Here is a 22,781-nt window from a genome sequence, read left to right on the forward strand (position 1 = left end):
TTGCACGAAGGAGTAAATCTGGATGGCGGGTCTGAAAGGGGAGTTGTGCTGTACGCGTAGCAACTGCCCAGGCTGTAAACATCTGAGATTGCTTCAGCATTTCAGCTCTAGGAATATTTCAGCTCTCAGAATTTCACTCAACTCTGGGAATGTTTGTATTTCCACCTGCAGTTTGTGGGGGTAACCTGAGCTGCCCTAATTGGGTAGAGAGAGTAGCAGAGCTGGCCCGCTGAACACACAGCCGTGGGTAGAACCTGATGCTCGCTTCTGCAACAGATTTTGCAGTCTGGAGGGTGAAAGTTGCAGGTGGCTGAACTTGCGTGAGTTGACAGCTACCTTGTCATATGTCTAACAGCGCTGTACGTGCTGTGCACGCTGATCTGGGCTCGGGCTCTAACGAGACTGCCTCTAAAGGCAGCGGCTACGCTGATCCGAAAGGGAGTCGGCTCTTACCTGAGCCAGCAGGCTGGGGTAGCAGCGCTGTACGTATGCTGCCTGCATCGCTGTTTGCAGTGCAAGTTTGCGGCCTTCGGGCAACGATGGTGGCGGGGAGCCGGCGCCCATCCCCGTCCTGCAGCGGTTACGCCGCCTGTGGTACCCGAGCAGGTTCAAAGCCGCGGCGGTCTGCCTGCAGGAGCTGCGGTCCCGCTCACGCCTTCCGGGCTTCAGCGTGGGCATGCCGCTAAAAGGAGCGGGGGATGGCGGTGCTGGTGGGGGGGGGACACGTTTATCGTGCCTTGGAGCCCGGCCCTCACCGAGGGCCGTGGGGCTGGCGCTGGGGACGCGCAGGGGCACCGGCACGCTGCGCGGGGAACGAGGCCGGCTCCTGCCCCGGCTCCGCTGCGGCCGCCCGGTGTCCGCCTCCCCGCGGCGAGAGCGGGGCGGAGGGAGGCGGCGAGGCCCGGGTCTGCCCGCGGAGCAGGAGGGCAGGGGTCCGCAGTGGCGGTGAGGCCGAGAGGGGAGCGGCCGCCCCACGCCTGCCGGGAAGGGCGGGGGCTGGGCCGGCGGCCGGGGCCGCCCCCCCCTCCGCGCCCCGGGGCTGCGGGCGGAGGCGGCGGCGGCCCCCGGCGGCTCCTCCCCCCGCCCGAGTTACAACCGGTTCGTGCCGGCACCGGCCGCGGCCCCGCCCCGCCCCGCCGCGCCGGGGATGCGGGGCTGCCCCGGCTCGCCGGGAGCGGCTCCTGCCGCCCCCCGCCCCCCCCCAGGTCCGCCCGCTGCTGCCGGCGCGGGGCGCAGGTAACGGGGACGGCGCCGGCGCCGCCTCGGGGGGACCCGGGCTTCGGCCGCGCCGTGGGGAGCCGCGGGCCGTCCGCGCGGGGCGCAGCCGGGCTGCGGGTGAGGGGAGCGAGGGGGCCGGGCCGGCGGGAGCCGCGGGGGGCGGCCGGGCGGGTCCCGTCCCGTCCCGTGTCCCGTCCCCCCGGGGCCGCTGCTGCTGCTGCTGCCGCCGCCACCCGGGTCGGCCCGGCCCGGCTTTCCGGCGGGAGGCCTCGCGGGGCTGTCCCGGCCCCGCGTGTCGGTGCGGGGGGCGGCCGGGCGAGGCCGGTGGCCCTGAGGGGCCTCCGCAATGCCCGGGCTTCGGGGAAAGGAGCCAGCTCGGGACCTGCCGTCACCCCTGGGTGCCCGCCGGGGCGGCCGCGTCCCTTACGGTGCCCACCGACGTCTGGCCCCGGGCGCCCGCTGCGAGCACGCCTCGGTGTTGGCTGCGGCTACCTCCTGGTGTCCCTTGCGGGTCCCTGTTGGCATCTAGCGGGCACCCAGCAGCGTCGTGGTGGCGGGCGTAGGCTCAAGGCAGCGGGCGCCTATCGGCATCGGTGCGTGACCGTTGCGGGCGCCCATCGGCATCTTGGAGGCCGCGGCTGCCCGGGACCGGGACAGCGTGGCGCAATCCTGTCTCGCCGTGTGCGTGGCATCGGGCTGGCAAGGGCGACCTTCGGTCACCCCTCGGTGCGCGTCGTCGCGTGGTCGAGCGCTTCCCATCCAAACGGGTCTGGAGGTGGAAGGCGTCAATGTGTAACGCGGTCCTCTGGAGCGGGAGTGTGGGCTGGCCCCCGAGGGCGTGGGGAGAGGCGAGGCGAGCCGGGCCAGGGGCTATAAGAGCCCATCCATCCCCGCGGAGGACCTGGCCAAGGGGCGCAGACCAGTCGAGAGAACGGACGCCACGGGGAGCCCTCGCAGGTTGTGATGCGTAAGGCGGCGCGTACCGCGCTCTCATTTTGCAGAGGAATTCTCCTCCGGTAAATCAAGTTGGCTGGTGGTTTGTAGCAGTGCTGGCTTACATCTGTCTGCATGGATGCGTGCTAGTGTCTGACAGCCAGTTATACTTGCGGGGTGGTGGTGGGGGGGGTTTCCATCCCCTCTGGGGCAATGAGGCTCTGGAAACAGGTAGGACTGGTTCTGCTGAGCTGACAGATCTGTACAAAGCTGGCTGGTTTATGTGCTGCCTCGGTTGATGCTTCTTTATGTGAACTTACTTTGCGCAGTGGAAAAACGTTATTATGTCATCACTAAGTTTTGTTCTGGTATTTTGTTTTGTTTCAAACTCCGCTCTTCTTCCCTCGTCAGGCAGAAATGGAAGGAAATATTGACGTTGATGAGCATCTTGCATAACTTACAAAAGGGAAAGTAGAGGAGCGCAAGAAATAGGTAGACCTGAATGAGAACTGAGAGGGAAATAATATACATTCAGCGTGAAAGAACTTAAAGACAAATATTTAAATGTGGGGAGGTACTATAGTGAGAACATTAGTTAAAGCCTGATGTCACCAAAGTACAGATGTGTCTTTTTGAGTGCATTTAATGCAGTGCTTAAACTGTAATGTCAGTACACATGCATGTGTTTGGATACAATGAGTACGTTAAAAACAACTGTAATGCATCACTGCCACTCTAACGCTCTAGGTGTTACTTGCAAGCTAAGGGTAGCAGAAGCTTCAGATAAGAATTGCAAGAACCTTGCCTGAAAAATAAATAGAAGTTTATGTGAAATTGGCTGGTACCGTCTTAATTTGTATCAGTGCCTTGCAAAACTGGAATAGCTGAGTGTTAATCACACAGCGATTCTGCTGACATCGGCTTTCTTGGCAGCCATGTGCTGCTCGCAGAAAGCAGCATACTTAACCAGACTCCGTTTACACAAATAACAAACTGGAAACAGTCATATTGCTACCGTCTTTCTCAAGATTCCCTTTGCCACAAATTAATAGAAGTTTCTGTGCTGAGGGCTAACGTTTCGGTCGTACTCGTGTTCTTTAGACCAATTCTTTTTTTTGTGCTTCTCTGTCATCTTTAAACCAAATCTTAAGGTTTATAGAAAAAGAGCTCAATATTGTGATAAAGCTGCTCAGATAAAAGGAAATCGTTGCAGCCAGACACCTCTCTCTTTCCACATTAAAACTGTTGTTGTTCAGTTCGCTCTCTAGGGTTTCTTTTTGTTGTTGTTGTTGGTAAAGGCTTTCATCAAGCAGCTCTCTTCCTCTGATTCTTATTCGCAGCGAGTACAACTCACTGAAAAGCTTTTTCTGACCAAACTTCAAGTTACTGTTGAATTCTTTATGCTTCATTTCTCCGTTTCAGTATTTTTGATGTAACTAAGTTTCCTCGAGTCTGAAACAACATCCTTCGGTTTTGTGAGCAGTAAGGTTTGTGAAATGGTTCCCACCTGAATATTAAACCCATGGTTGTTCGTCTGTTTCCAGGCTCACACAAGTCTTCCTGGTTGGTTCCAAGAGAAAACAAAACTATTGAGCACTCGCTCCTGTTTGGGCTTCTGCTTCTTTATTTTTGATGATCGTGTTTTTTCTGTATATTCTGTGTCCTCCTTCTGCACAGACAGAAAGTAGTAAAAGGCACTTTGGATCCTTTCCAAATCGATGCACAGATTCAATGCCTGTGCAGGCAGTGTTGGGAGTAGCAAAGGTTTAGTTCCTACTGCTCTTGTCAGGGCTACTAAGCTTTTATACTACAACTTGTCATTTTCAGGGAAGCATTAAATAATGTACCAATAAAAGGGGTATTGGTATCCACAGTCCCAGCAGCAGCTTGGTTGACTGGGACATCTTTAACTACGTATCGTTGCAGAGGGCTCTGGGGAATGGGCTCCTTGCACAGAGCTCTCAGCTCACGTGCTCTCTTCAGGAGGACTTTGTGCCTTCAGGGAAGTTAGAAAATGTGCCTTATTTTAGGTAATAGGCACACAGCGGTGTGACGTGAAGGAGCAACCTGCAAGAAGGGGAGGGAAAAGCCAGGTCATGTTGGCTCTTAAAAACAAACTCTGGGTCTTCATAGATTTGTTTTCACTTTGAGGATGATTTCTGGGGGGAAAAATGATGGTGGTTTTCACTTTTTCCTTGACAATTGCAGGCTGTAAATGGCTTTAAGTGTTTTAGGAAATAGAGATGTTTTTGCTACCTAAAATTCTGTTATTTAGCTAAAAGATGCAAAAGAGATCTGTGGTGTAAAATAGGAGACATCAAGATGTAGAAGGTTAGCTCTTTTGCTGCCATAAGTTGGGAGCAGTTGGTTAAAGTCAATAAAGCTGTGCAGACTTGCAGCAGATGAGGAACTGATCCAGAGGTTTTTTTTAGTCTTTCTATTAGAAAAGACTACGTGACCTAAGACTATGAAAACTTTTTCCCTCTGCTGCCCTGCCCTCCCTTCCTCCCCATCAAATGTTTAGAATAGCAGAACTGAACTCAAGAGCTGTCTCTGTGCCAAATTTTAGGGCATCAATATAGTGGAAATCAATATAACTGCTAAAATGTGTTTGTTTTCTAAAGATTACTTTTTAAACAAATATGAGTTGGGATTATTCACTATTTCCATTATTTTAGTGGTTTTCTGAAAGCTTCCTTGCTTTGTCTCAGTGGAAGTGTCTTTTCTTGAAGCTGTTACTTATTTCCACCATTTTCACTCCAGTCAGGGACAAAACAAGCCAAGTGATGCTTATTTAATGGAGGGAGAGATGCATATGTCAGCTCTTTTGGTGACTGCATACAAATAGTTTAAATATTTTGTGAAGAAATACAGGGATCCCCTTTCATATAAAGGTTATTGTTGTAGGAAACTACCTATAAGCAGCTTTTTAGTGCTTTGATACCTTACGGTATGGCATGATTTCTGTCTGTCCCAGCTGTCACCCTTGCATCTCATGTAATCAAGGGACACTTACCAGACATTTGAGGAAATAAATTAGAGCTTACACTTTTAACTGAAATATATAACTTTGTAACATTTGTAACTGGAAATATTGTATCTTGAAGGACTGTCAGTATGTTAAAACTGTAAATCACTCCTAAAGGACCTAGAACGTCAAAGTTTATTTTACATTAGTAGACAATGTTTTTGTTATTTTGGAGCTCAAGGCTGCTGTCAGCTGTTAATTAATTGAGGGGGGACCAGTATTTCTCCACTGAGATAACTTGATTACTTCTGAAGTTCCTTTGAAAAGATATTAAAAAGAAGAAATTTAATGGGAGGACACCAGTTTTTCAGAGTTGTGCTCCCTGTTGCAGTGATACTTCAGCTGAAAACTTGCTTTGCTGCTCTTTTTCTGCAGGTAGAGTCACCACGTGAAGTTACATTTCTAGGAAGCTGAAGGACTTTTTTGTCATCATCTGTAAGTATCTACCCTCAAAGTAACATTTCAGTGTGTCTGTAAACTAGAACTGGCCTTTTTCGTGTCTCTGTAGTAATTATTCCTGAAAATCTTATGCTGTAGCTTTTTTTGTTAATTGTCCATGCAAATTCTTAAAAATTGCCTAAGCAAAGAGTACAAGGAGCTTGAATAGAAGTTCTGTTATTGTCTACTTGTTTACACCATTGCTTTCATACAGCAGTAATTTTTTTTCCATCTCCTCTGGGTTGTAAGTCAAAAAGGCAGTGCAACGTGTTTATTCTTCTGCTTTGCCTCTTGGGGGTCTCCCAGAGCAGAACTGTTACTGCAGCAGTCTTAATGCATAAGCTGCAGTGTGAAGATGGTCCTTGAGAATATTTCATGAAGATAACAGGGTAAGAACTTATCTGTTTCTATCTTACAGGGTAAAGGAAATAAAATTGTTGAGAATCGCATGTCTGGTTAGTGACAGAGCCAGGAACAGAACATGGGTTTTGTGATCATGACTTCAGCAGATTGCTCCCTGTAGAGAGGGAGGGCAGGTTAGTTGTGTGCACAGGGACTTACATCATTGGAGTCATCCAAACTCCAAAGCAACTTAGCCTGGAAAACCTCCAAATTCTTTGCTAGATTTTAGAGGTATCGGTCCCTACATTCACAAACTAGTCTTGAGAAGGTGTGAGGACAGCAAGTTATTTAAAGCCATAGATGCATAGGCATTGGATCTTGCCATGCAGAGGAGTAAGGTGGTACTTACGGAGTCCAAGAAGTGATTGCCAGTTCAGGAAAGGGTGATCTGTGCAAACTGCGCAGAGACCAGACACTGTAACAGGTTACAGGTTTTTGTGTGCCTGTTTAATACTGTCATGTCTTGGCATACAAGCCACACCTGTACACGGTTTTAGAACTCACTTCACTTACTAATACGTACAAAGTGATTTTTGGATGCATCACTCCGCTACACGTCACCTTGTTGACAGAGTACTGAACTGTTACTATTTCTAGAATGTCAGTCTTCCTCTTGGCCTGCCCCTCCCAGAGTACACTATCTGGTGGCAAACACCTTGCTATAAACTGCAAGGCACCATGCTGAGATTACAACTAAGTAGAGATTTGGTTTGGTTTTGGGGTTTTTTGTTTTTTTGTTTTTTTTTGACCTTGAACTAATATTTTTATATTTGTGATTTTTTTTTTAAATCCTAAATTATTTATTGGGATTGTTTTATACTTGTAGTTTTTCTTGTCCTTCAAGCCTATATGCTTCACTCAGGATATTCGAGCAGGTGGCCATGTGGTTCTGTCATTGAACTGTGGCAGATACTAATGCCTGAGGTCTTCACAAAGACTGTTTAACACTCAGAAAATGAAATGTTCCCCCTTTCTGTAATACAGTGCTGATGTATGTATCACTTATTAATGCTTTGTGTACTGTTCTTGTGTTATGCAGAAGAGGTAGAAGTACCAAATGGTAACTAATTTTCATTGCCTGTAAGCTGTGTTGCATATATTTCTTGAAGGATGGTTGAAATAAGTCTCTTTTTGGACGTGTACTTCTCTGTACAGCTCACTTGTGAGTGACCTGGGTTTGCTAATACATTTCTAATGCTCTGTTCTGTTTGGTTTTTGTTTACACAGGTTCTGCCTGTACATCTGCACTCATCTGACAAGATGGTATTTCGGAAACCACCAGATGGTGGCTGGGGCTGGGTGATTGTTGTCGTTTCCTTCTTTACTCAGTTCTTGTGTTACGGATCACCGCTGGCGGTGGGAGTCTTGTATTTAGAATGGCTGGATGCTTTTGGAGAAGGGAAAGGCAAGACTGCTTGGGTTGGATCACTAGCAAATGGAATCGGATTGCTTGCCAGTAAGTGTAGAAACAGTCCCTATCTAAAATTGAAATATTTCTTTGTAATAGATGCTTTAATCTGTGTGTGCTTTCAGAATTGTTTTAAAGACAGCTGCCAATGATAGAATGAAGATGCTGCATTTTTGTTTTAGGTCAAGACAGGTAAGAAGATTACATTTATAGTTCCACTATACATAAACCAAAGCAATACAATGGTAAAACAGCAATAAAAATATTACCCTTAGAAAATTCAAAATTATTGTATTTGAATAAAATAGAAAAAAACAAACTCTGGGAAACTGAATGATAATTTTATTGATGGGATTATTTTTTTTTTAAATGAGGCTTTAAGACTAACATTTGCATTAGTATCTTTAAATTAGAGTGAACAGTCTGAAATGCTTCAAGTGCTTTAAGAAAAAAAAAGTCAATTAATAAACCAGTTACTCATTTTTTCAGCTCTAGAAGTAAACCCACCAGTTAGGGTGGGTGAAGGCTCTTTTCTACTGTTTGTTTGAGAAAAAAATCCCTTTGAAGCCTGGAAAGTTATGGATAACAGTGGCATTAAATAAAACAACTTTACTGGAAGCTTTTCTTTAGTAAGACATTGTCACTTGGAGAGTAACAGCAGTGTTTTAGGGAAATAAAACACCACTTTGAAAGTCCACAGGTCCATTCTGTTGTTGTTGTTTTAATATCGAGCATGGGTATTGTACCTGGTAATATCACTAACTTCTGCTTTTCAAAGATTCACCATGGGAACTACTATTTTTTTGCTGAATCTGGAAAAACTTGCCTGTCAGCAGAGCAATTGCTATGGGAAAAGCAATTATGTAGCTTAATGGACAAAATGCAGCTCAGGATTCTGAGGAAATCTCTCCTTGAAAGAAAGTTGATATTCAATACAGCAATACAGAGCTGAATAGAGACCACTGGTTTGTTTGATGCTGTAACTGGCCAAAACTGGTGTCACACTGGTGTTAGGGTTTTATATCTCTAGGCAGAACAAAAATGGGCAAAGGCAGGTGGATCACTGATCACAAGAAGATTATATTCAGTCCCAGGGTAAGTGGGCAAAGGACTGTAGACCGTTCTTCCATCATACTTTATTTTCCTGTTTTAAGGGCATTAACTGCTGTTATTAATGGATCAAGAACTAAATAAATTTGGGTGAGAGAATGAAGTGGGGAGGGGAAGAAGGATAAATAAGATAGCTACTGAAGAAAAACTAGGCAGAAGGGGATTGCAAGAGAAGGGGTGAAGAAAAACCCTTTCCCTGGAGACCAGAAGTCTCTGGCTCACTCCTCTGACAAAAACCTTAGCCCCCTTTCTTGTACGTCAACACCACGCTAGTTTCCAGATTTCTCAGTGCCCTCTGTCTTGCCACTGTGAGCAGTTGTCGGTAGTGTGCTTTGTAGCAAATAGAAACTTCTGTGACTGAATAATACAAATAAAGGCCGCTATTGTGATTGATTTTGGTATGAATGATTAAATTACTTGAAATTTTGACAGGTTAGGAGGAATGTTGTCTGTCAGTATACTTTTATTCTTTCAGTTTGGGATTTGGAAGCTTAATAATCATTTCTGTTTTAATGCCTTAAAAGAAAAGTACAGTGAGGGCTTTTTAATTGCATTGATGTTATCAGAGTTGACTGAAAACAAAATATATTTCCCTGCTTTACCTGAAATGGAAGATCCCACTATCTTATCAAGCTGGGATCCGACCTTAATGATAACTCTACTTAAAGTAAAGTTGTTGAAGGACACTTAAGTATTGTAAACTCTACCTAAAACTAGAATGCTCTTGACAAGTTACAATTTTTCATGCAGTTGTCATAGCAGGCCTTTTTCAGACCCAGTCGCCAGTGTAAAGAACATATGTGTTTTCAATGCAAAACTATTGATACAACACATTGCAAAGTTAGGCCCTTGTCATGAATATAGGAAAAGAGAACTTGCTTCTGTTCTTATTTCTGCTATTGCAGGTTCCAGTATTATAGGCCAGGTGGAACCATTGTGTGTTGAAGCCCATGTTAAGTAGATGATCAGGCTAATTGAATTTTTCTAGATTAGCATGTTTTCATGTATGTGAAAAGATATTATCTGTAACTTAGTAACTTAACAATCTCCCCAAGCAAGCTGATTTCAGCAGCAATATTGCATGTGTTGAATGCTAGTAACAGGAAAGCTTTACCCCAAAGCCTTCCGGTAGTCCACTTGCCTTTTACTGTTCCTACCTTGACTCTTCTAGTATTTGTTGTTCTTTCCTTTCTCCTTCTTTATTTCAGTTTCCAGTCTCTGATCTAGTTATCCAAAATCATATTTTCAAGTACTGGTACTCTTAAAGCAATCCATGTTGGATGCAGAAAATACTGTAATTCTCATTTGATTTAGAATGTGCTTGTTTAGTGCATTCTCCCTCTCTTATGAGTTTTCTCAGTAGTTAATTCCCTCCTTAAAAGTATGTAAGCTTATGATACAAGTTGCTTAGTTTTAGTGTTCAGCTGATCTTTAAGTGGTATATTTTGAAGTGCCCCTGATTTAGTGTGGTATATGTCTAGAGACTGCAGTCAAATTACTTCTAAATTTTCTTTTAAGCCTGTACCTTGATACAGTCTTCTTGCCATCGACACAAGAGACTTCCACTCTTTTAATTAAGGCTCTTCTGGAGAGCCATTAAGACTCTTCTGGACAGCCATTAAGACTCTTCTGTGAGCCCTCTCCAACTTAACATCACCTTTCTGAAGCTGTAGATGCCAGACTGGAAAAAGAATGGCAGTTATGGTAGGTTTGCACCTACATACAGGAAATAAGCTAGTGTCCATTTTCTTAAGGAAGACTTTTCTCATTGATAGCACTGGAAATCACATTAGCTAGCTTCTGTAACAGTGGAAGGTAGGTCCAGTGACTTTGCTATATTAGTGCTGTAATTTCACCAAAAAGAAGAAAATGTCCTCATATGTGTGCCAGCTAGCACAGAAAAAGGTTCTTTGTGTCTTCTCCCCTTCCCTCTGTACATGTAGTCTTAATTATTTTTTGAAGTAGCTGATGCTGGTGAGTCCTTTTGCATTTGCTGTATTGGTGTCCTTTCTACAATGTTTACTTCTATCTTGTGTGAGAGCTAAACTTAGACTCGAGACATAGAAACCCAGTACAGCACCTTGTTTATTGAGATGAATTTCCTAGCCGCCTGGTGTTCGATTTCTCTCCTCTTGCTTGCAACACAGACAGCATTGCTAAGGCCAGTGTTCACCCCTGAGCTGGACCGTTCAGCTCATCAGCTGGAAAACGGAATGGGACAGGGACCCGGTTGATCTCTTCCTTGCAGGATGACTTGAGTTACACCTTTCTGTGATGCGGCCTTACAGTGTATTGGAAGAAATGTGCCTAAAACAGTGAAAGAAAAGCATCAGTGATATTGTACAGGGCAGTGGTGAGACCTCCTCTGTAATATTAGGTGGACGCAGCACATGGCTCCATGGATGATGTAGGGCTTGTTGCACAGGAAGAAGTTGAAAGAGCTTAGCATGTTTCCCCTACTAAAACAGGCCAGAAGAGGATATTTATTACATTGTTGAAGGTAGTGTGTTTCTCCTGCACCAAGTGTTCTTAATTTTACATCCATTTGGAGCCTGAAATTAAATTTGATCCATGTTACACTCATTAAAAGCAAAACAGACAAAGACCTTGGAGCCTGTAATTGGCACCACAGCTGTTTGTAGTAAGAGTTGACTTCACAGTATTTGGCATAGCAGGAGACACCAGCAACATGTCTCCCATTCCCACTCCACCTTATTAATGGAGAAAGAACAAAGGGAAGATTCTTCCTTGAAAGGCATGTCTTGATAAATTAATGAGGTGTTTCTGCTGGTCTGAGGCATTCCGTGTTAAATGTTTAAAGAGCTTAATTTTGTGTTTTCAAGCAATATTTTTACAACCCTAAAAAAACCTTTGATGCATCTACATATTTTTGGACAAAAACCTTGCACAGAGATAACCCCCACTGTAAATTATGGCAGCTTTACGTAGTTTGTGGGGAGGGGAGAGGGTGTCCCTAAGATTTGTCCGAAGATGAGCCCAGTTCATTTAATAACTTTATCAGAAAGGAGCAGTCTTTTCAACCAGTTGGGAGTGGGTTGCTGTCCAGCGTAAAAAGGCTTTTTCTGATCTGTATTCTTATCCAAAGTACAAACATTTGGAGAATATTATATTTATTATGACCAGGTTTTAGCAATGCATTTGATAGGCAAAAAATATTCTTGTGTTCTGTCCAGTGGATTTTACGTACAGTCCATGAGCATTGCTTCTACTCTACAGTTTCAACAGGTTCAGGCAGATACCAACAAGTAAGGTGAGACAGATTAATGCAGGCGATAAGAAAAAGAACTCAGTTGTCCAGTATTGTTTGTTTAGCAAATGGTCTTATCTGTGTATGAGGTGAAGGAGGGAGGACCCTCGAAATGAGTGAGTGGAGGAAGGGTGTGTTAGTTTGCAGAATTTTTCGCTTCATGTGAGAAGATTGAGGAAGAGAGTGTTAGTTCTTGATGTCCGTCAAACAAAACAACTTTGTACTTGTCAGGAGCTCAGAAGATTGTGGTAGTTATAAAGTTCCTGTGTGAGCAGCAGATGGCTTGTTTTCACATCTCAGGATGGACTCACTCACAGCTGGGTCTCACTGAGTGTTAAGTCTTTTATTCAATAAAATCTTAATGAAAATATCAATGTACAAACGATTCCTCCTAGGAGTTCTTCCTCTTTGGTCTCTCTGCATGAAGATCTACTGTGAGAGCCCACCTTCTCTCTGCTGCTTCTTCCCATTTTGTCTAGGGATCTTCTTGACTGCTCCCCTGCAGAGCCTGATAATTGTATTACTGGCTGCTGAGCCTTGATAGGTCATGTGCAGAAGAGCGGTGGCTGTCCTTGTGCTGGCTTCTAAGTCTTTCTTCCTAGGGTCAGGTGTCATTCCTATAAACTGGGCTGGTATCTTTTTTTTGAAAGAGTTTGGTCTAATTTTAGGATACATCATTTGGAAGGAAAAAAGCCCCAGGGATTTTATCTGTAAAAGAGGTACATATTTATCAATGTCTTCAAATGTTATTCTAATACCAGTGCTAACCCCTGGAGTTGCTTGGCAAACTGAACAAAATGCTGGCTTAAAAGCCATTTTCCATGCTTACTATTGAGGATTGCCACTGGGATTTTATTTTTATGTTGTTCACGTTACAGTGAGAAATACATTATCAGTGGAAGGATCTTTCTGAAAGAGAGTCAGCTAATGAAAACCCTTATGCTGCCTGAAGAGCTGTTTCCTATGCGGCTGTACATAGACTCCTACATTCTTTAGAATGTCCACTTTGAACAAAATCCACAGGGCAGGAGTTCACAGAGCAAGTCTCAGTCCCACTCTGGGAAAGTTGGATGTTTGTCTAGAATTAACTGCCTTGAACCCATTGTAGAGAATAACATGTTTGTGTACAGTGAACTCCTGTGCAAATACCATGGTAATAACCAAAGGTACTGTGCCTGGTGGAAAAAAAATGCCAGCTCTTTGGGAAACAGAGAAAGAGAAGGAATGCGAGGAGGCAGGGAAAAGAACAAAGATGCTGGCTGTCATGGGGGTTTTCTTTTGTGACTTTTATTTTCTAGCAGTATGATGAGGGTAGTGTGAAGGTAGGGCCTAGTGTGAAGGGGAAGATGGAGCTGTTTTTCTTCTCATCCCGGAGACCTATAATAACTATTTTAATACTTATACTGGCACTCCTTCTTATAAACAGGGCCATTGCTGAGCTGCCAGATCGCTTGCTGTGTGAGATGACACGTTAATACTGAGCTTATTGGAGCAGGTTCTTCAGTTTTGTGCAGGTTGTTTTCCATGTCAGAGCAAAAAGATCTCTTTGTACTTTCTGTTCTCCTTTGGGATTATTTTTTGTACGTGGGAGAAGCTGGAAAAGCATCTCCTTGGACCCTGTCAGAGGTGCTTTTGATGGTGTTCCAGAGGAGAGTGTCCTTGTCAGATTATGAAGACATGTTTTTCAGCTCTGTGTCTCCCTTGTTCTGGCTTGGGGTCAGAGGGTCCAGCTTCACCTCAGATCCTCTAGTAGCCATCAATGCAGTCTGTACCAGTATCACCACCCCAGGCTGGACAGAGACCTGAAAGTAGCTTTGTTGAAATATAGAGAGGAGGTGGAAGGGGAATACTGTTTGTTTTAGCAAGGTAGTGGGTCAGAAATAAAGAATAGAAAGAGTGCAAATTCCTCTGCTTAATTGAATTATGTTATCACTACCTAATGTTCTTTTTAGTGTAGAAGAATTTTTTATGTAATACAGATTCAATCCTTTGTTTATTTTTAAATCCTGTGGTTTTAGGAAACATACCAATCTTAATTTGCCAGTTCTAGTAATTAATTCTAAGAATCAGCAACAATCTAACACTCTTAGCTTTTGTTCTCAGCAAGTTACTCTCCCCAAGTTATTCTGGCTGGCTTTCCTTCCCACAGCGTGCTGACTCTTGAGAGGCAGCAAGTGCTTGCATCTTCCTTTTTCATCATTTGCAAAATCCAAATAAACCCTACTTCCCCAGAAGATTTTTCTCGATTCTTCTTTGACTCTTTGCCTGGATAAGCCCCAATTCAGACTCACTTCCCTTTATGTTCCTTAGGCAGATAGCTCTTACATAGGGCAAAAGTTCTGACCTGCCTTGCCTTTGAGGATCGTTTCACCTGCTAACAAATCTGTACTCATGCCTGCCAGAACTGCTTGTCCCATGGCTGGTAACCACACGAAAACTTTGCCTACATTCCCAGCTGCTGGCTCCTGTCTGCAGACCTAGGCAAGCACTGTCCTCAGCTCCGACTGTTGTTCACCTCATATCACCTCTCTGGGCTCACCTCCCATCTGCTGGGAATCTCAGTTATGTGTGAGTCAGGGAGGACCAACCTTAACAAATGGCAGACTCCAAAGTTACTGCTTTTGCAGATTGTATTGGCCATGGAGTGTTTTGTATCACTGTGAATGAGATACAAAGGGTGCGGGGGGGGTTGGTTTTTAAATAATGTCATTCATATGTGTATCTAACTTCTAATCTCAGAGTTGCTGAGTTTAGGATCTTGGGGCCAGTATATAAGTCTACGTATGAATGTTTGGAACTGCAGGGTTTCAGATGAGGGATTGTCTTTTGCAAGCCAAGTCCCTTGCTGGGTGCTTATTTATGCAGGGCACCAAGCTTGCATGCTACTTCAGACTAAAAGGTGTATTCCAGGTCACACAACTGAAAATAAGTGCTTGTTCTACAACTTCTGTGAAGGAGGAACTGGCTGAGTAGAGGCAGAGTACAAATGTCGCCTGCACTTTGTTCTTGTTTTGAAGAACTAACCAACCAAGAAATATTGGGGGGGTGAAGAGAAGGAGAAACCTCTCCCGAACTTCATGAACGTTGCTCTGGACATTCTTATTAAATGCTTTTATTTTCCATAGTTTTACAGTAGAAACCAAGATAGGTAGTAAACAGTTATTTGGTAAAATACTGACTAGCAGGTATTTAATTCCATAGAAATCAGAGAAGAGTAGTGTTTGTCTTGATCTAGTATATCAGCAGATATTTCCTCTATGTAAGCACCAGGTGGCATTCTTACCATGATTATGATCAGAAGTTACTATTTTCCATTTCAGTTTTATATATCTCATCTTACATTAAGGTGAATACAGATAACTGTCTTTCTGAAACGCAGTTTCTGGTCTCTGTTAAAAAATACCATATATGTATCATTCTATGTTTAAAGAAGGTTTTGCTTGCTCTCTTCCTCTGAGCCCTGGTACCATTTTGTGGTCTAGATGTCAGTTTCTCCTTGAGCAAAAACCTTGCAAGCCTGATCTTGTATGTTTTTGTAGCTGACTCTTTTAAAGAATCCTGTAAAAATTAGTACTCTGAATTGTTGTTTAATATAATTATATATTTAAATAATTATTGTAAGAAACATTTCCATAGACTGGTATTTTTTAGAAATTCTTCCTAGTGCTGATATTTACTAGGAATGTTTTTCCTGCTTTTCCTCTAGGTCCTGTCTGCAGTATATGCGTATCATCTTTCGGAGCAAGACCAGTAGCAATCTTCAGTGGCTTTATGGTGGCCGGGGGCCTCATGATGAGCAGTTTTGCACCTAACATATACTTTCTATATATTTCATATGGGATTGTTGTTGGTAAGATACACCTTCCCTTCATGCAGAGACTTAATTTTTATTGTTTTGAGTCTTGGCTTATGAATCTGAAATGGGAAACTGATTCACAGTGGCAGTGGTAGTCTGGGACTTGATTTATCAAGGAATACTTTACTGTGGGGCAGGGAGGGGTGTTGCAGAGGCACGCCGTTACCATGTAGTGAAAGATAAAAGCAATGCATATGTTCATCCGGGTTTGAAAACGGTTTGTCCTCCATTGACATGATTGTTAGAGATGGAGAAGCTGAGGTTTTACCTAAGGGGTGGAATCAAGCAGGTCTTCTGCAGGTGTGAAGTGCCCATCTTAAAGGAATAACATCTCTTCTGGAATTTTTCATGTACTCATTCTAATTTGATAAATAAGGGATCATTAGGGAGCGATGATGTTCTCCACATAACTGGATTGAACCTAAAATGCTGTGCTAGAGGCAGGAAAGTGCTGTTCCTCCTAGCAGGTGGTCACCTGCCCTTCTGTGCTGCAGAGGGCTGCTGTGGGTGGTTTATCAAATTAACTGTGTCAGGAATCCAGGCACCTCGCAGGGACCCAGCAGCAAGCTGCCTCGGGCAGAGTGCCGTGCGGATGCAGCTCTGCTTTTCTCTGGGGCCAGCCCCTGGACTGAAAGCCATGTAACCCTTCCACGTAGCATGGAGCCTGAGCTGGTGAACTCCTCAAATCCAGCCTGATCCACACAGGCTCTGCAGCCAGGGATGGTCAGGGGAGAGGGAGGTGGGACAGCGCAGGCAGCCTAATGGCCCTGTCAGTGTGAGGCCAGTGTGGCTGGTGCTGAGCCAGAGTTAAAAGGTACCTCTGTGCCCAGGGTACACTACTGTATTATCTGGGAAATAAAAAGGGGCATTCATTTCCCAGAGTACGTTGCACGCGTTATTTTTAACTCTTTTTCTTGAGGGCTTGGATGTGGTCTTTTGTATACCGCAACAGTTACCATCACTTGCCACTATTTTGACAAACGCAGAGGCCTTGCACTTGGTCTGATTTCAACAGGTATGGCTTTTAATTGTCATTCTTTCTAACTTTTAAAATCTGATACAGCTACCATTACCCTGGCAATAAAAACCAGGAGATTATATTTTTCTCAGTTACTTCCTGAAGTACCTTTTAAGTCAAAACATCAGTAGCAATGAACAGATAAAATCAGGCTTCATATAAAATAGTAACTACACTTGCAGGTGTATGGTATGCATTATCCATATAGATGAGAAAAGGATATTCACTAAAATGGAGGCAGACTCATGAGTAGCTTGGGCTGTATGCCATGGGTAATAAGAAGGGAAACTTTCCCTAGAGCTCTCTTCTCCCTCTTCTTTCTTACACAAGATCAGAGGTGAGAAAGAGATTGGAGAAGCAGGATATAAATGCTGGATCACCATAACCTCACATTAGCTGTACCTTTAAAGGAGTAGTTGAAGTTTGGGCTTAGATTTTTAATATTTTTTCCTTTCCAATCTAAAAGTAGACTAAATTCTGAAATCTTCCAAAAGCTCATCCCAGCTTTTTGTCCATGTATATTAAAAGGATCCTAGAAAAAATGAACCTCTGGATAATACAAGGAAAATTCTTTGAAGGATGCTGAGCAGTCTTTCTCATCCTCTCTCTGGGTCTTTAGGTTGTGGGATGTTGTCTTTTACACCAAGAGGAATTGCTAAATTAATGGACCAAGTAGGAACTGCTAAAGGCAGCTGTTGTCCCATGCCTTGCTTTCTGTGTTTTATGGAGTGTCTCCTCTGATCCGTTTTCTCAAGTAGCTGTTAGTGAGGAGAGGCCTGGTCAGTACAGTGAGTGTTGTGAGATATTAATGCGAGATCCACACCAGTGGAATAAAGGGGAACTTCTGCCGAAATGTTCCTTGGAATAATTTTCAGTGGCTTTTGTTGGGGTTCCAGGTAGTTTGCCTTAAGGCCTGATCTTATTCAGCCCTAGTTAATTTTAGTACCTGGAAGACAAAACAAGTCCGAATTTTATAATTTTTTTCCTGTGTTTAGCACTAAAGTCTATAAACGGCTTTAATGTAACCTAGAGACAGTCTTCAGCAAATCATTTTAATTTAAAGTTTGTCTTTAAATTGACTTGAAAAAACAATGCTCTGTATTTGTGAGTGGACATCCATTGATTACAATGGATCTATGCTCGCTTCAACCGAGAGCTTTTTCTTTAAATTGGTGGGATTGCATAAAGTGCTTGTGTTCATAGTAATTGCTTACTCCTCCGTGTTTTCTTCTGAATATCCAAATTTCTCAAATGCATGTTTGGCCCTGCAGAGCTTCAGAAATGCCTTTGGAGTAAACTCACACCATGTGAGCCCCCCTCGTTAAACACCAAGCAGTCAAGGGCTGTTTCTAGGAGGGCTCTTGGTGAACCCCTGGTCTGTTCTTGCCTTAGAGGAGGAAGGTGGCAGCGAGGAGGAGAAAGGGGAAAATGTTGGTGTGTGAAATTCTAACTGTGCTAACTCAAAATGGTACCTGAAGGGATACATATGTGTAAGTGCATGGCAGAAGGATGGCTTAATAGTTCCTTGATGTTTTGCATCAGATATAGTATTGATCCTACTTGTTTCTAAAGTGTCTGCTAGTGTTAATTGTCATAAACTCTTCAGATATTTTGAAAGGCTTTTTATTTTGTGGATACTCAATAAAGAAGCTGTAACTTCAAGAGGGATGATAACTTGTCAGTTCATTAGACTAGGGAGAGAGGAGCACAAATGACTTACCACTGCTGTGATGGTATATTTGTAGCTGCTGAAATGTAGAAGTTTGTTAGTGTTGAAGAATGTTCTCGGTTCTTCAGTTTAAACTGATCTCATTTTTCTTTTATAGGCTCGAGTGTTGGACTTTTTATATACGCAGCGTTGCAGAGAGAGCTTATTGATCTATATGGACTGGATGGTTGTCTGCTAATAGTTGGCGCACTGTCTCTAAATATATTAGCATGTGGTAGCCTAATGAGACCACTGGAGTCATCTTATTCCCCTCCACCAGAAAAAACATGTGTAGACAAAGTCCCAGATCAATATTTTGTTTACCATGAAAAAGAAAAGACTGTTGAAGAAAATATAAGCATCCTTGAAAAAGGCTATGTTGATGAAAAATGTGCAAACAATATGCCTGATTACAAACAGGATAGCATTTTAAATAAGAATGTATTAAGCTCAATAAATGTAAATGAGAAAGACACTTATAAAAAGAAAGTTGTAGAACAGACAAACTTCTGCAAGCAACTCGCCAAAAGGAAGTGGCAGCTCTATTTGAACTACTGGGAGGAAACCGTGGTTCTTTTTAAGAACAAAGTATTTGCAGCTCTCTTTGTTGCCATCTTGCTCTTTGATATTGGTGTGTTTCCTCCTTCTCTACTCATGGAAGACGTAGCAAGAAGTGCAAACATTAATGAAGATGACTATCGTATGCCCCTTATTTCCATTATAGGTATTATGACTGCTGTTGGCAAACTTACTTTAGGAACACTGGCAGATTTTGAGTGGGTTAACACTTTATATCTATACGTAACTACCTTACTAATGACAGGAGTGGCCTTGTTTGCAATTCCATTTGCCAAAAGTTACCTTACATTAGCGATGCTTTCTGGGATTTTGGGTTTTCTGACTGGGAACTGGTCGATTTTTCCATATGTAACAACAAAGACTGTGGGAATTGAGAAACTGACTCATGCATATGGGATATTGATGTTCTTTGCTGGACTGGGAAATAGCCTCGGACCACCAATTGTAGGTAAGTTCAAGGTAGATACTATAAAATGAACATGAGCTTGTCAGGACCAGACAGAATTAATTAGCATGCAAGTAGTTCTAGTTGGTCCTAATAACAATGGAAAGATGAAATCAAAATCTTCAACACAAATTAAAGCCTGTTTTGCTTGAGCTGGCCAAGCTGATTGTGTTCTGGTTTTGGCTCTGATGGAAAGCACGTTTCATGTCCAAGTGGTCAAACTGCATTTTAGATTTGGCCCTTTTTTTTTTGGTGGGTTTTTTTTTTCATGATGTTTTTCTAATTTACAGTGCTGTGTTACATTTAACTCCTCACTGATGAACTTTCTCTTATTTTCACCCTCAGGTTGGTTTTACGACTGGACGCAGGAGTATGACACTGCATTCTATTTCAGTGGCTTTTGTGTCTTACTGGGTGGATTTCTTCTGCTGTTGGCAGCATTACCCTGCTGGAATGCCTGTACCAATCAGAGTTCAAAGCTGCCTCCAAATACTTACTCCTACAAAGTTGCATCTAGTGCTTAGGTGACAACTGGAAAACACTTTGTGCTTTTTTATATTATATAGCAAAGTATTTTAGTAATTTTCCACTTATTTATGAAGCCCCAAAATCCTCTTCCACTAGAAAAATTCCATTGTTGCTTGTTGTTCAGTTTCTTTTTCTTCTTTTATTTCTTTTTTATTTTATTTTTAAGAACAGTCTTATTTTGTCTATTATGCACTGTGTTTTCAGCCTTTGTCTACTGTAATTTCCTTTTACCCTGTAAGGGGTATGTTCTGCTGTATTATCAGCTGTACTTTTTTTTTAAGGGGGGTGATGTGGAGGGGTGGAAACTTTGAAGCAAAAATGAAGACCTGTTCTTTATAGGAGAAGACTGGCATTTCTGTCACCTTTTATAGGTCTCTGAGTTGCACAATCAGACTTTACAAAACAAAAATTTGCCTTATGAGAATGTAATACCGTGGCAAGGTGCTTATAACATCGTGCTTAGATTAACTTTTTGTCTTTTTAAAGTTTCTCCAATTTACAATGAAGTGCCAACTGGGGGGGGGGAGAAGAGGGGGAGCAAAACCAACCTTGTGTTGCATAACTGAAGTGAACTTTATGATGAAAGTAAAGATTCTTACTACCACTGCAACTAAGAACTATGTTTATAAATATTGCACATTTTGTGAAGTCTGTTTATAAAACTGTTGAACCAAAACCTTTTAAACCAAGGAATAAATATGATTGTTGAAACCATGAAAAGAAATGCTGACTTGGTTATGCAAGTTCATAATCTTTAGATCGAAATTGGAGATGTGCTCGCAGAAGCCCACAGGTGAGTGTTCCTAGGCAAGTCACCGCAGTCTGGCAGTAATGGGGGCACCTCTTGTTGCACAACTACAGTTTAGTAGGTTGAACCTGCTGTAGAGAGCTTAGCAGTAGAGCTTTCAACAAGATAGACCTGATGAAAAAAGGAAAAATGACAACAGTGTCATCTTTGCTGTCATTTTTGGAATGGGCATAGCAAGGAGAAAAGCTAGTAACAGGGAGCAAGAAAAAGCGTGGGAGAGGGATAACAGAAGAGGTATGGGGGAAGCTGAGGTGGAAAGAGTTGCAACATTTCAATACCAAACAGGCCGATGAAGAGAGAGCCCCTGAAACCCACTGCCCGGATACTCTCTAGCTGCAGGCTAGCTGTGTGTGTGCTGGCTTTTTGCTTTTGTTTAACCCAAGGCTGGCATGACTGGGGGGAATGCTCTCTGAGGTTGAAGTCTTTCCTGAGCTGGGCAGGTGCTACAGCGAAGGCAGGATGACTCAGCTAGCTCTGCACTGCCCTGCGTGCCCTGTGCAATAGCTTTTGCTTCCATACCTGCTCCCGCGCCAAAGATGTGGCTGGTTGCTCATGCGCAGTAGCCACAGAAATCTCCTATCCACCTGTGGCATGTGCTGCATGCTTTGGCTTCTTGCTGTGGGTTTAAAGTTGAGTGGAGCATGTTGGGAAGCCTTGGGTGAAGTAGAAGTTCTTAGTCCTGAGATACATCCTGTATGGTTGCCTGGAAATGCCCAAGTATTTCTCAGCAGTACTATGTGCCTCAGAGGTCTGCTGTGATTCTGGCTCATAAATAATCCTTAAGGTAAAAAACAGGCATATAATGAGCAACCTTTATTGTCAAGTTGCTGTGCACAGAGTTACTGTGTTCGCACACCTCATTAAGCAAGAGCGATGTACCCTCTAAGTGGGGCAGGCGTAAGTACAAGTAATGTTCCCTCTTCTGGTCCTAGGTAGGGAAATCCAGCTTGGCTTCAGACAGTCTTTGCTGACTGTCTGGGATTCACTTATGTATGTTTTATTAAAACTTGACAAAAATAAAGATGCGGTTAGATTGTATTTTTTTTTTTTTCCTCCATTTGTCAGCTGGGTGTAACTACTGTGTGTGTTTTTTCCTGGATTGCTTATTCAATGCATGTGGAAAAGATATTGAGTATTCAATATAGGCTAAATGCAACTCCAGTTCCAAATTGGAGCCCTGGGTATCTGATGTGGATTTGCACTCGTTTTATGTGCTGTATGGCAGCTGTAGTTAGATTTCACTGCACGCATATAAAGGTAGTACCATGTTTTACACATCTTAAAGAAACTGCAGTGATATACTGGATATAATCAGGGTATGTGTGCCTTCAGATTAGTATCTTCTAAAGTCTCTCACTTCCTGCCAACAATACGTTCTGAGTACTTTAAATACGAAACTGATGTTAAATTAGTTGTCAGTCTGTTTGAAAAAATTCAGCTGGAATTAATGATTGGGCAATATGTAGCACACTTTTGCAATGGAAATGAAGTCTATTATTAGGCAGCTTGATATGTTTGGAAATATGATTAGTGACCTGTGATTGTTTCCTGATGTAACCCTACCCATCAGTGAGGAGCGAGCCTTGGCTGTTGAAGAATTTTGTATTGCCACTGCAGGCAATATCTGTTAGGACTCCTTGTCCTAGCCAGTTAGTTGAGCACTGTGACCATATTAATCTTGACTTGAATTGATAAACAAGACCTAAGATTTAATGTTTGGGTTTTTGCTTTTTACTTGTCTAGTTTTGCAGGGTTCCTTTCCAAGAAGATATTTCCAGAGATGCTGCAACTTGAGTATTATCTGAGAGCCTTTCCTTCTTCTGTCTGGCACGCTTCATTCAAATTGGCCCCTAGGTTCAAATGGTTTTTTGGAAGCTGGCAGGAGAGGTACAACGTGATTATCTGTGTCTCATTTGCTTGAAAAGTAGGTCATCAGCATTGACAGGGTGGTAGAGGTAGGTAGGTACACAGTTCTGCCATGTAGAACTAAATTGTGCATCCTCTTGAGTTTTATAGTCCCTGACAAACTGATCT

The 22,781-nt window shown here is 43.2% G+C and overlaps 1 protein-coding gene across 3 annotated transcripts; it reads left to right on the forward strand.

The window, feature by feature from the left end:
* Nucleotides 1-1,187: 1,187 nt before the first annotated feature.
* On the forward strand, nucleotides 1,188-20,615 carry SLC16A9 (solute carrier family 16 member 9). 3 transcript variants are annotated; one of them, XM_052799680.1, is made up of 7 exons: nucleotides 1,188-1,236; nucleotides 5,555-5,614; nucleotides 7,247-7,475; nucleotides 15,512-15,655; nucleotides 16,581-16,676; nucleotides 18,506-19,414; nucleotides 19,757-20,615. In XM_052799680.1, exons 3-7 carry the CDS (start codon nucleotides 7,280-7,282, stop codon nucleotides 19,933-19,935), a joined length of 1,524 nt encoding a protein of 507 aa, XP_052655640.1. In that variant the 5' UTR covers nucleotides 1,188-1,236; nucleotides 5,555-5,614; nucleotides 7,247-7,279; the 3' UTR covers nucleotides 19,936-20,615. The 3 variants fall into 3 exon arrangements, with proteins under 3 accessions (XP_052655640.1, XP_052655642.1, XP_052655641.1); XM_052799681.1 differs by lacking the exon at nucleotides 1,188-1,236 and adding an exon at nucleotides 2,136-2,185; XM_052799682.1 differs by lacking the exon at nucleotides 16,581-16,676.
* The last annotated feature ends 2,166 nt before the right edge of the window (nucleotides 20,616-22,781 follow it).

The sequence above is a fragment of the Harpia harpyja genome, chromosome 10 (genome assembly GCF_026419915.1).
Source record: "Harpia harpyja isolate bHarHar1 chromosome 10, bHarHar1 primary haplotype, whole genome shotgun sequence".
NCBI classification, from domain to species: Eukaryota; Metazoa; Chordata; class Aves; order Accipitriformes; family Accipitridae; genus Harpia; species Harpia harpyja.

Coding starts and splice junctions, on each gene's coding strand:
- SLC16A9 (XM_052799680.1), top strand. CDS start 7,280: ATGGTATTTCGGAAACCACCAGATGGTGGCTGGGGCTGGGTGATTGTT. Junction 7,476..15,511: donor TGGAATCGGATTGCTTGCCA/GTAAGTGTAGAA, acceptor CTTTTCCTCTAG/GTCCTGTCTGCAGTATATGC. Junction 19,415..19,756: donor CCTCGGACCACCAATTGTAG/GTAAGTTCAAGG, acceptor TTTCACCCTCAG/GTTGGTTTTACGACTGGACG.